Source organism: Falco cherrug, chromosome 8, assembly GCF_023634085.1.
Source record: "Falco cherrug isolate bFalChe1 chromosome 8, bFalChe1.pri, whole genome shotgun sequence".
NCBI classification, from domain to species: Eukaryota; Metazoa; Chordata; class Aves; order Falconiformes; family Falconidae; genus Falco; species Falco cherrug.
This window is the reverse complement of record NC_073704.1, coordinates 41,203,363-41,216,596: the sequence shown is the minus strand read 5'-3', so window position 1 is coordinate 41,216,596 and position 13,234 is coordinate 41,203,363. Positions and strand designations below refer to the sequence as shown.

Sequence of the window (13,234 nt, the reverse complement as noted above, 5' to 3'; positions counted from 1 at the left end):
ATGGTGAGTAGAGCAGAGTAAGACCACGAGCCCTTCTCCTTGCTGTGGAGCTCTGGAGATTCCTCCTGCGTGGGGATTCCAGCCAACTCCCACCGCCCGGCTGCTCGTCGCCACACAAAGGAGAATGCTTTCAATGGGTACATAGGCATTCGCATTAATAACTTCTGCAGTTAATTAACTTCATGTAGCAGCAAGTACAGAAATTACCAGAAATTACCAGAGATTTCAGAGCTCTGCCCATCGAATTCCTTCAAGCTAGCTCACAATGGCAAAGTTTATTTTCAATAAAAGCTGGCTTTGCAAGCAAAGCTCCGCCAGATCCCAGTAAATTGAGACACTAAGGAGAAAAGGTGGAAAACCCAAAGCTTTTCACAACGAAGTGGAGAAAGAAGAAAACAACCCAGCCTTTGGTTCGTTGGGAAAAGGATTTATTCTTATGTTGTAAAACAGTTATTTGAGAAAAAGTTATCTGAGGCCTTGGAAGGCCCACTGTGGTTAGCAGAAGTGGCATTTATGCTCCCCTGAATTCCCAGGAATCCGACCCTGCGGCAGCTGAGAAGCTCTCCCCGCATTTTCTTTAATAACCACCCCCCCTTTTCATTAATTTTCGACTCCACCCCATTCCCCGGCCCCAGGCCGCCCCAGTCGGGGAGGCGGGGGCCTGTAACGCCAGCCTGGGCTACGTTACGTGACTGCCTCCTGGTGCACCCAACGGGAACTGCACGGCCGGTGACCGGCCAGCCGGTGCTGACACCACGGCTGTGCCGAGCCCCGCAGGGGCACCCAGGGGCGCCCTATCGCCGCACCAGCACCAGGACAAACCCCAGCTTCGGCCGCGGCCGCCCGCCCTAAGGATGCGGCCGGGCCGCCACACGCCGGCTGCCGGCCCCGGCTTCCCCCTGGCCCCGGCCTCGGCCCCAAGCAATCGACCGCCAGATCGACTTATCCCGCCTAGCCCTGGCTGCTCACTGGGCGCGCTAATCCATGTGTCGGTTGATCGTCTCGCTCGGCCTGGGGATAGGCGGGGCGGACGCCCGTCGCGCGGGTGCGGCGGGGGCCGGCGCCATTTTGCAGGAAGAGGTGAGAGGGGCGGCCCCGCCGTGCTCAGCGTCTCCCCCCTGCCGTTACCTGCCGCTGCCAGCTTCGGCCGGGCCTGCACCGGAGTGGGCAGCGCCGCTGGGCCCTGTGGGACCGTTGTCGGGAAGCGGAGAGGGGTGGCGGCCCGGCCGGTGCGGGGTGAGGGGTGGGCAGGAGCCTCGGTCCGGCCGGGGCTAGGCCTGCCCGGGCACTGCCTGGGAGACCAGCGCATTCGCTTCTCTTGCAGGGGCGCCGGGCCTGTCGGCGAGAGGGAGCCTGCAGTCTGCCATGGCCAATGTGAGTACGGCGGGTCCCCGTCTCCCGGGCGGTAACACCGCGGTGGGCCCTTCTCGGCCCGCGGTCGCACCCGTACACCCGCCGGGTCTCGTCCCGGGGAGGAGGCAAACCGGCGCCTTGGGAGGAAGGGACTTCTCCGTGCCGCCCCAGCCCCTTGCCTTTTATTTCCCCTTTAAATCATCGTGCTTATGGGGGAGTTCTTGTTCAAAATTAAGAGTTATACCAAGGTACTGTTGCATTATAAGGCAGTGCGATCGTCATCCTTCCCTCTAAGTTTTGGAAGCCAGTTTCTGTGGCTAACATGGGAGTAATTGAATTGATGCTTGGGTACGATGTGTTTTGTTCTGTTTCAAATGTCATGAGTTAAGATGAAGTACTTAGGTTCACTAGGCTGCCTTCAGACTGAAGAATAAAACACCCTTTATTGATGTAGTCTTGCAGCGGAGACATGAATAATTTATTGATTTCAGCAGTGTTTTTTTCAATTGTGTGATGCAAGGTATGTAAATATTTGCATAAGTGAGCTCAGTCAACATATCTGTAATTAATGCTAACATCTCCCTGTTAAGTGAGTCTGATTATAAGGGAAGGTGCTCTTTTGTAATTATGTGTCAGCTGTAATTGTTTACATCTGTTTTATCTGTAGTGTAATCATTATGCAAAAATTAGTTTCAGTAGTGCTTTTACATAATGGAGGAAAAAACATTTAAGTGAAATTAGCAGACTTTTGTTGTTAAAGTAACCTTTTAAACCCAGTGCTGCTTTAGAACTAAACAGCTTAAGGCCTTAACTGTGTATACTTGATTTAAAACAGAAAATCAAATATGCTTTTATGCATTTGAGTCTTCATGGTGATGGTAGAACTTACTAGACATCGTATGTTTACACAGAGATGTTATACAGGAAACTGATGCTTATTGGCTTAGGTCTTGATACTTTAGATAAAGTTCTTGTGTTAAATAATACCATTTATTCACTTTTTTTTAAGTAACTTTGTTAGATATGTGTTTAGTAGTAAATGTGTAAACAGTTATAGAATCGAGAATACAGCAGTTAAGGAAAATTCCTTTATGTCAGTTTCTTGAGATAATTTCTTTTCCTTACCTGGAAAATAAAATTTTACAAAAGCACACATGGTGTAGTAGGTGGGGTTTATATTTCCAGTAATGCATGCTTTTATGCAACTGTAGTCAAAAGTATTAGTAGTTTTGTGTTAAATTCGTACATTTTTTTTAAATTGCACCTGTAATTCTTGTTTTTAAGTGTATGATTGGTTATTTTTGTTAAATGTATGTAAATGCATCATGAAAATCATCATCTATTTTTAAAGTACAAAAAAAAATTATCAGACTTTTCAGTGTAATCACATCACCTGGGTATTTCTTCTTTAAAAAAAACCAAAACACAAAACCAACAGAAAAGCTCTAGCAACAGTTGCTCATATTACTACTTAAGATACTGTCTTGGGCTCTCAGAGTTAATCCTCATAGTAAGGATTACTCTTTGGAGCCCTGTTGCTGAGACCATTTGCATGCTCAGGGAGATAGCATTGCATCATTTGCTATGTGGCTGAATCAGCTTCTGATAGAATCATCTTCAGCAATTCAAAGTTACATTGACAGTACAGTTCTGTGGTGGGAAGCAGATTTTTCTGATGTGTTCCAAGACCACAGAATTCATAGAGGCTTATTGGCGTTTCGCCCATGAAACTATCTGTTTGCAGTAACATTTGTTTATAAATATGTGAATGCAGGGAGTTTGCAAATATAAATAACACTGCACTAAAGTTTTGCACATGTTAAATGTTTATGGATTTAGAGAGCAAAAGAAAGAAGCTGAAATTACCATACCTGCCTGTCTTGATATGCTTATTTCCCTGTAGTTCAGAGCTGTTGATAGTGGCCTTTGCTAGTGACAAAATATGTGTAAGCACACCTGTATGTGTGCTTCTAGAGGAGAGTCACAAGATGTATCTGGAGTGATATCCAAATGTGTTGGATATCAGTGTTTAGTTAATAACGATATTTCTAGGTATTCCTGATAATGAGTCCCGTGATTGAATTGTGACAATTGTGGAAACAATGACATACATGGAAATAATCATGGAAACAATCCCTGTCCATAACTTTGTTTAGGCTGTGGGATTTCAGTGGTGCTATTTAAACTGTTTGGGGTTTTTTCCTCACATGAGGAGGCTTTTCCTTTACTTAGAATACTAGTACTAGTAAAATACAAAGTAATAATAAAATACTTAAAAATTTGATTTTATAGAAACACAATTGATCATAATTAAAATTGTAAATTAATTATCAAGTGAGGATTTATTTTGTAACTCACAAAGTTTTACTTAAATTAGTGTTTTTGTTAGCAGTATGTAATACTAATTTTGTTTTTGTCTTCTCAGGTGCTCTGTAACAGAGCAAGATTGGTCACCTACCTACCAGGGTTTTATTCCTTAGTCAAAAGAGTTGTAAATCCCAAGGCTTTTTCTACAGCAGGTTCCTCTGGCTCAGATGAGCCTCATGTTGCTGCTACACCTCCTGATTTATGTAAGAAAAAGCAAATTAATTTTCTTTGAATTCGTGTGCTATCAGAACTTTGCACCCCATATAAATTTGGGAATTCTGAAGTGTGCTTTTTATGTCAGGGCCCTGACTTGGGCATTGTGGTTTCTTTGGTTATATACGATAGTGTTCAAATACAGGTGTTTAAATGGGAGAGGGCTTTTTCCTTCCTTTTTTTTTTTTTTCATTTCATTTTAGATGTGATGACTAAAGCAAGGCCTTGACTTTTACAGGTCCAAGAACTGTATGGCCAGATGAGGTAATGGGTCCATTTGGTCCTCAGGACCAGAGATTTCAGCTGCCTGGTAATATTGGTTTTGACTGTCACCTAAATGGAACCGCTTCTCAGAAGAAAAGCCAAGTTTCAAAAAGTCTGCCTGATATATTAGCAGAGCCTTCAGCAAGTGAAAGGCATGAATTTGTAATGGCACAATACATAAACGAATTTCAGGTAAGAACAGGTTCTTCTATGTGAAGCTGGTATTTCCTGTCTAAGAGAGACATAACTAATCTTTCTTCCTCCTGCAAGAAGATACTGTTGATTTTCTAGATGGTTTTGAAAGGTGAACTTCAGCCAGGGTAAGTGAGAGACAGTGCAGAACCTAGCTGAAGTTTTTTCTTTTAGGAGAGAGAAATATTTCAGGATGTGTTTGGTTTTTTGTTTGGGGGCTTTTTGTTTGATTTTTTTTTTTTTTTAACTGTATGTCTACACAGTGCTTAGTGAAATAGCATTTTGGTAGTGACTTTGATTATATGTAGATGGGAAAAGAAAACTTCAGTTTCAAAACCTCCTGTCGTTTCTTAGTATTTCATTTAGTGGATCTGGACTTAGACAGTTTGGACAGTGTTTAGATCTGCCTGTTTAGTTCTGATAACCATTAAATTCACACAGAGAAGCAGATCAACTTAACTTTACCTCAGGTCTCCCAATGAGACTGCATTTTGGCAATGGCAGAGCTTGCATTAAGTCAAATGCGTTACTAACAACAAGCAGCTTGCTAATTGCTAGTGTGATCACACCGTTCCAACAAATGTTTAGTGCTGCTAGCTGCTGACTCAGCTTTCCAGGCTCTCCTAGTCTGTGACATGCTCAGAAACACTGGAAGTCAACTAGCAAATCTCCATTGAAAAAACAATGTATAGTGTTTTTTATGAATGCAGCGTTGTATTCCAGAGTGTTCAGAAAACATAAGCTGCTGGTGAACCCCCCAGATTCTGTTTTCAGCTTGTGTGGGTCATCCTTTCTGTAAAAAGCCCAACAGGAAATTCTGGTTAGTTTATTCGGTGCAAACCAGGTGCACTGAATGCAGGTCTGCTTTCTAGCAAGATTACTTGTATAATGAAATGCCCGGTGCAGCTGTTGCTGTCTGGTATTGCATCTGGTATTCAGCAAGCGGTCAAGTGGAGCTGACTCTTCATACCAGTGGTTTTTAGGAATCCTTGAACAGCACTCAGCTAATGAAAAGGCTGAATTACTCAGTTAAGGAGAGGACCCAAATTTGAATGATAGGATCAGCTGAATACAGGAACCTCCTGTAGGTTGCTGCAGCAAGGAGAAAAGCTTAGTTCTGCTAAGCTCATGCACCAGTCCTTGAACCAGAGAAATGGCAAACTGCTCTGACCTCTGTGTACCTGAGATTTCCTTACTACATTTAACTGAGCAGAGTAAATGGGCCTGCCAGCCTGTCAGTATCAGAAAGTGGTGCTGATCTTTGGATAATGGTGGTAGTCTCTTGATGATAGCATGCCTGCTAGGTGTATGGACTATGTAAGTGGTGTTTAGCCAGATGGAATGGGAGTAGTAGACAAGCAATCACAGTGAACTACCATTCTTGGTAAGAGAAGCATCCTACGGTTAGGAAGAAGGGGTTTACCAGCATAACAGCATGGTGTGTCGGGCTTGGATCTGTCCCAGTGACTTTTGTGATTGTAATGCAAGGTACGTTTGGAAACATGTATTGAATAACTGCAGTTAATGTCTGGTTTTTGGTCTGTTGTTGTGTTTTCTGATGGCTTTTTTTCCTGTTCTTGATTGTTAACTTTAGAACGAAAATGCTGGCCACGCAGTTTTCTCTGGGGAGAACTTCCAGATACAAACAGGTGTTAGGTAGAACTTAATGTATTATTCAACATTGTAATACCAGTCTTAGACTTACGAAATTCCTTGTGAATTGCAACATAATTAGAGCTAGAAAAAATGTATTAAGGCATTTTGTGCCTATTACTAATAGTTGCTATCCCAAAGGAGGCAGCTGTTGTCACTACCTTCTTAAGGGCATTACAAGCTTAAATGTTCTATAGCTAACTTACAGGTACTCCATTTGTAACATATCTGCAAGAATCTGTTCCTGTTTTGTTTTGGTGTTTTTTGAAACTGTAGAACTAAAAAACTGTAAAGAATAAAGAAGATATTACTGGAAAACTGTTCTGCTTTTCAAGCTACAACAGCCAAAGCTGAAAATACCCATAGTTCAGAGCTCTAGAACTGTTGTGTAACTTCGAAAAAAATTTTGTTCTGTCTCAGGTAATGTGCATATGTCTGAAATCTGTCCATTGCTGTTGTATTGAATACTTAAGGCCATTGTTTCAGAAGAAAGTTTTTCAAAAATTTCTGCATTGGTTAAGGCTTTGAGATAATTAAGAGTACAGCAAAATATAAATTTTAAAATTTATGTAGGTTTAAGTAATAGGTAATACTTACATCTCTTCCACTTAAATATTTGAAAACCTTTTAACTCTTGTTGCAAATTCTGTGAAAGTGCTTGGGTGTATCAGTGGATATTTAGTCACAAAAACAGTCTGGTATACACAGTTACTCCTTGTATGTATCAATGAATGAGAAAGTTAGTTTTCATTATTTTTTTTTCCTCAGGGTGCTGATGTTCCACAGAAACAGCAAATAAATAATGCTGAAACTTACTTTGAAAATGCAAAGGTAGAATGTGCAGTACAAGCTTGTCCTGAACTGTTACGAAAAGGTATATTTTCACTTTTATTGACAGCTAAGAAAATGTAACTTTTTAAAATACAACAATATGCAAGTAAATACAATGAGGTAATTGATGCCACAGAATGTGTAGTAGAAAAGGGTAATCCAGAGTTAGTATTTTAAAAAAGAAAAATACATACTCTGAAACGAAAACTGAAGCTTAGCTGTTGACAATACTTGGTATTTCATTTAAAATTCTGTGCCATTTAAATTCAAGATCAGCTGGGGTAGGGAGTAATTTTCAGCTGCTTGCTTAGTGTCACGTAGATTCTGGAGCTACTTCACTATCCAAAACCCAGGTTTTGACAAAATCAGATCTTTTGGCACCGTTTCTTAGTAGAATAGTGAATTCTGAAATTATGAAACTTCTGAAAGCATTGGGTTTGTATCTTTCTTTACTTTGTTCAAGAAGGAAATGATTGAAATTAAATTGGAGTTAAACCTTCTAATGTAAAAAGCGATGTACTGAAAGAGAAAAGAAGCTGAAATCTTGATCTAGATGCTGAAGAGGGCAGACTTTTCAGAAACTAAGAAAGAATGAACCTTTGGACTTCTAATTCTGGTGGCGAGTGCTTTCTTCCTTGCACACTGAAAACAAGGCTCTTTGAAGCCCAGTCATGACTTTGGTGCTTCACATGTATTCCTGTTTGTAGTACAACAGCTGATGTAGAGAGGGAAACATGATGTGCTTGGACCTTTTCTCCTCTAGAGGAAGAACTGTCACAACTCATGCCAGCAATATACTACTGGTATTGAGTCTGCTATCATGTCCTAGGAAGTAGGTCGGAGACATTTCTACTGAAAAAAATAATGTAAAAATTGGTGTACACTGTGATGTGACTTAGCCAGTGTGTGTGGAGAATCGTGGTGGTGTTCAGTTCAAAATACTTAAATATTATTATACTTGGTTTTACATCTTTTTAAAGACACTTGTTTGCACATTTTGATATGTGCAGATTAGTGGGGCTTCTATCTTACCATTAAATAGAAGGTCTTGAAATAGCAGACTCCCTAAATTGCTCTTAACAGGACCTTACCAAGGTATGTTAGTTCCCACAAAAGCAACGTCAGCATTGCAAACCAGTGTGCTGATTGCTGGATCTGACATGAAAAAACACATGCATATCTTGGATTTAAATGGAAGGAAGCCTTTCATGTAGGGTCAATAAAACTGAAAAAAATGTAACTAAAATGTAAGAGGAAGCCATAACGTGCTGGCTTCACTTTTTTAGACTTTGAGTCACTGTTTCCAGAAGTGAATGCCAACCGTTTAACGGTATTAACTGTCACCCAGAAGACTAAAAATGATATGACCGTATGGAGTCAAGAAGTGGAGGATGAGAGAGAAATGCTGTTAGAAAACGTAAGTAGCTGACACTACCATCAGCGTATTTTTGTTTGTAGATGTATCTTTTGTGCACTATGTGTGTATTTCAGTCCATTTCTGTCTTTGGTAGAACATTTGTGAACCAATCCTATGTTCTTTTACTGATAAAATGGAGGTAACTTTTTCCCAGTTTTGTAGCTTTTTGAGTACTCTACATAAAATGTCTCTTAGAACTATTACTTTGTTTATAGTTAGGTGAGTCAAAAGTATGCTTTAATGTTGTAAAACGCTACAGTAAATTAGTAAAGATAGCTGATTGTTGTCCTTTTTTCTTTTTCCATTCTGATAGTGGATACTGTTAATGCTTTCAGCCTGTGTATCGGTTATGTTTATTTAATCTTAACTATTCTCATGAAATTTGTGGTCTTGTTCTGTTGCCACTAGAGGTCTCCGAGTCGTTTTGTTCCACATTCTTCGTAAGGGTGTTTTTTGTGTGTACTCCAGCAGGTGTCGTCATTCACCACTGCTGGCAGTCTTTTCTTAGCATCTCAAAATACAAAGTTTCTCTATAGTATTTGTTACAATTTTTCTCAAACTGGTAAAAATTGTCCTGTAGGATTTTCATCTGAATGGTGAAGGTCATATTCATGTTTGAAAATAGTCTGGTAATGTCCTTTTCAATCCTGTAAATTGCAAATGTGGCTTCTATAAAGCAGTGTAAGGGTTACCACAGAAAAGGAAGAAGCAGTCTGAAGGATCAGCATAAAGATTACACACAAATTAGAATTCCCTTCATTTTAGTGTGTTCTTCTCTTTGAATTATTTATGGTCTGTTGGTCTTTGGCATTGTAATCTGGTCTAATTATATGTTAATTGGCATCTTTCTTCCTTGTGCACCTCCCTGTCAAGTCTAATATAGTCATTGCAGGGGTGTTAGGATGTTGGATGTAACCTCCCAGCCTAAAGGTTACTAACAGCAAATTCACAAGAAAATGGTCTGTTTGTTTGCTTCATAGATGGTTAGAAGTAACCTTAAAAATACTAATTTAATGTGAGAAGCTTGTGCTAAAGTAGTGAGGGTTTTGTACAACCAAATGTGTTTACAGTAGTAAATCTCAAGTGTTTGTTAACCTCACTCTGAGTGATACAGGGTTGTTACAACACTGGATCAAAATGTGTACTGTATCAGAAATCTAATGCCCAAAGTACTGTCTTCAGATGACTTCTATTGGTGACTTAATTTGATAGTTGAAACAGTTAATCGTAAGAGTTGTCAAACCTCAAAATACAGAACAGATTACTGTAAATGATAAATTTCCCTTATTTTGGACCATCAAGGGACTGAAGCTTAGTAACTATAATATTTCTATAAATTTAGAACCTTGAGCTGCTGACGGCACTAATTATAGAGAACAATCCCATTTGTATAACTGTCAGCGAATAAAGTATAATTATTCTGAGGTTAGAAATGTTTTTTTTTATGACATTAGGAAATTCCTTTCACATTTTGAGGAAGCTATGTGAATTCTACCTGTGCTTTACTCTAGCTCACTGTATTCATCTGTTTAGATTTTGCACGTAGATGTGTTTTTCTGAGTGCACAGAAGGTTTTTAGAACCATAACAAATCTCGACTTTTGTGGTTGCTTTTTCTTGCCCACCTTTGCAGGTTTCTTCAGAAGTTTTCTATGGGCCCCTGCTGGCCCTCATAACAGGCGTTGAAAACTGCTGGTCTAGGTGATTAAAAGCACATAACTTGAGGTCTGCTGTTGCTGATTTGTCTGGAAAAAATGTGCTGTGTAGCCTGTAGGTTGTGTAGTTATTTTGTGCCCTGTGTTTTGATGTCAGAATACAGAAGTACAGTTTTAAATCTGCCTGGTTGAATTCTGTTCTGTATCTGACAAAAGCATAACTGCAACACAACACCAAAGATCAAAAAAAAAAAAAAAAAAAGAAAAAGCTTAATTCATCAAATTAGCAGATGTGAAAAGTTTGCTACAAAAAAAAATATTATTTCAGCCGTCTCTTAAAAGAGCAGAGGTTTTTGATGACATGTTACAGAACAGGGAACTTCTTTGCCTGTTGCTTAATTGAAAATACTGTTCTCAGGAACATCAGCTTGTTGCCCTCAGTGTATCTGAAACATGACCCAAACTCTCAAATAGTGGGAGAGTTTGAAATCATTATTCATTCTGACCACCAGCAAATTACAACAAGAGAATTAGTTTAAAAGTACAAATGTTTATGGAACTATTTGCTATCATGACGCAAAACTAAATTGTTCTTTAAAATAATTTGCAGTTAAACATTTGTAGTGCAGGAAGAACTATGTAATACTGTAGTATTGGCTGAGGTAGGACCTTGCAGCAAAACTGTCTTTTGCATATACATTATAAATACATTTAATGCTACATTTAGTGTCAAAATTGTGGAGTTTAGGTGAGATCTGTAAACTGCTGGAAATAACACAGAATACCTGAAGTAATGGTTGACTTCTTAAAGAGGATAACAGGTATGATTGCAACCTGCATGAATAATCAAAGTAGTTAAGTTATTCCTTGTACAAGCTGTTAATCCATTACTGAGTGACACAAGGAACACTTTTAAATCTCATATGATCAGAGTAGTCTAATGTATGCCATTAATTCTAATCCATTTAATATTGTTAATATTTTCTATTTAAAGCATGCTGAATTTCTCATTAGTAGAGGGCAAAAGAAATCTGTGCTTGTTCATTTTCAGAATATCTTGTATGTGTTCTGATGTGTGTATATATATGTAACAAAAATCTCATTTGATATCCTTCTTTCCCTTTATTTTCTTTAAGTTCATTAATGGTGCCAAGGAAATTTGCTATGCAATTTGTTCTGAAGGCTATTGGGCTGACTTCATTGATCCATCCTCAGGACTGGCAGTAAGTTGCACTGTGTGGAATATGCAAGGGACACTGCTGTGTGCTAACTAGCAGTGGTATTTATATTCTGTATGGGTTAAATCCAGCTTTTTCACATGGTCAAAGAGCTGTTCTCATAGGATAATTTGTTTCACAAGTTAAGATAGGTTAGTAACCCTGAGCCAGTTCCCGTACTGTCAGCTGTCATTGCAGTCGGCACTTTGGAGAATGTTGTTCAGCAATGAAGTTGAACTTTAGATAACTGCAGAAGATTATGCCCAAAAGCTCTTAGTCACTGCAGAATAGGCTGGTTATGCCCTCCCAAGGTACGGTGGTAGTCCTGACTCCTGTTGGTGTAGATGGAGGGTTTTAAAAAGTCTTGTTACGCTATTGTCATCTTCATTACACAGAAACAATTAATAGCTTGTTCCTATTAAACAGCAGTGGCATTCACTGTCGGATTACACTAGATCTCTGGAGGAGCTGACAGTTTTTGCCCAAGACATCTATGAAACAAGAGAGGATTCAGAAAGTGGTCAGACAAAAATATTTAGGCACTCATGCTTTCATAGAAGCTAACTGTTAAAACCATATCATAGGTAAACATAATCACAGCAAAGCTTACTTTAGTGGGTTTTTACTTAAAAACATTATGAAAGGCAGCGATTTATTGTGTCAACAGAAGCAGATAGTTTTAACAGGGGATGTTTATTAGGTGAACAGGCAGTTGAAGGTGTGTATAGTGCTTAAAAGCTTCCCTGAAATTCCATGCATTTAAGGAATAGTTAAAGACTGATGAAAGTAGGGTTCTGCCTTTGGGCTCCAATTCAGTAGTAACATCCTTAGTGATAACCTGTTCATTTTTGTATGTGTGATTGATTAGATATTCAAACACACTGGTATGCTTTCAGTGCTCTGTCAGTGAAAGAAAATCTTTAAATATGGGGTACCAGTATAACCAGGGGTATTTTGCTTAGTTTCCTTTGTAGATCTCATTAATAAAACGGCACATAAAATTTCCTTCAACAGATGTAACTGGTACTTCTGGACTTGGGTTTTGTTTTAAAAAGGGGCAGTTCTGACATTTCAAATGCTCTTGGAAGTGCTCATGTGAAAAAATTATCTTTTTTTTTTTTTCCACCTAGTTTTTTGGACCTTACACAAACAACACTCTGTTTGAAACAGATGAACGCTACCGCCACTTGGGATTTTCCGTTGATGATCTTGGCTGCTGCAAAGTTATTCGTCATAACATCTGGGGTACTCATGTGGTTGTAGGAAGTATTTTCACTAATGCTGAACCTGACAGCCCTATCATGAGAAAACTAAGTGGAAAATAGCAGTCATCAGGGTTTCACAAGTTCTTATGACCTTTGCATTCTTTTACTTGATGATTCTCTCTAAGCATTGTCAGGAAATGCCACACTTTAAACTCTTCTTAGATAATAAAGTACCTCTTATTTATTTTAGTCTTTGAGTATGTGTTCACCACACGTGACTTGGAATATTAATTGACAGCATTCAGATACCTTTATGTGCCACATTAATTTTAAGCTGTGAGTTTCCTTCATCTTGAATGAGTTCAAACATACACGTACATAGCTATCTCTCTATTCTTTTTTAATATTATCTCACAAGCCGTGCTTCCTAACCATTTTATCTTTCAATGTCTGACAAATCTGTGCTCTTAGTATTAAAAATCCTGATGCCACTGCAGTTTCTAGTAATTTTGCCATTTGCTGAAATGAATAAGTGGCAAAAAAAGTGGAATAAGTAATAAAATTGTTCTCCCAGAATATAGAACTTAATAAAACCTTCAGAAGTTAATGTTGGACTAATTACTCATTTGCTGTTCTAAAAAGGGAATAATGAGATAAGCTTTCAGTGGTCTCTAACTACAAGTAATACTTCAGTAGGGAAGTGTGCACTTGACTGCTATGTCCAGGCACTCAGTAAAAAGTCTTAAATTGCTCTAGTATCAGTCATCTCAAAAGTTTGTCTTCACACTGCTTGGGACATTCTCTTCTCAGTGTTAGCTGAATATATTTGGTTGGTTTATATATGTAAATGTAATTCAAAGATGCTTTT

The 13,234-nt window shown here is 39.1% G+C and overlaps 1 protein-coding gene across 2 annotated transcripts; it reads left to right on the top strand.

Annotated features, from left to right (window-relative positions):
- The first annotated feature begins 839 nt into the window (after positions 1-839).
- On the top strand, positions 840-12,973 carry MMADHC (metabolism of cobalamin associated D). Of its 2 annotated transcripts, none has more exons than XM_005433193.4 (8): positions 840-1,080; positions 1,325-1,374; positions 3,779-3,923; positions 4,172-4,389; positions 6,811-6,916; positions 8,160-8,290; positions 11,081-11,167; positions 12,292-12,973. In XM_005433193.4, the coding sequence occupies exons 1-8, from the start codon at positions 855-857 to the stop codon at positions 12,484-12,486; spliced, it is 1,158 nt and encodes a 385-aa protein (XP_005433250.2). In that variant the 5' UTR covers positions 840-854; the 3' UTR covers positions 12,487-12,973. The 2 variants fall into 2 exon arrangements, with proteins under 2 accessions (XP_005433250.2, XP_027670438.1); XM_027814637.2 differs by lacking the exon at positions 840-1,080 and adding an exon at positions 1,087-1,236.
- The last annotated feature ends 261 nt before the right edge of the window (positions 12,974-13,234 follow it).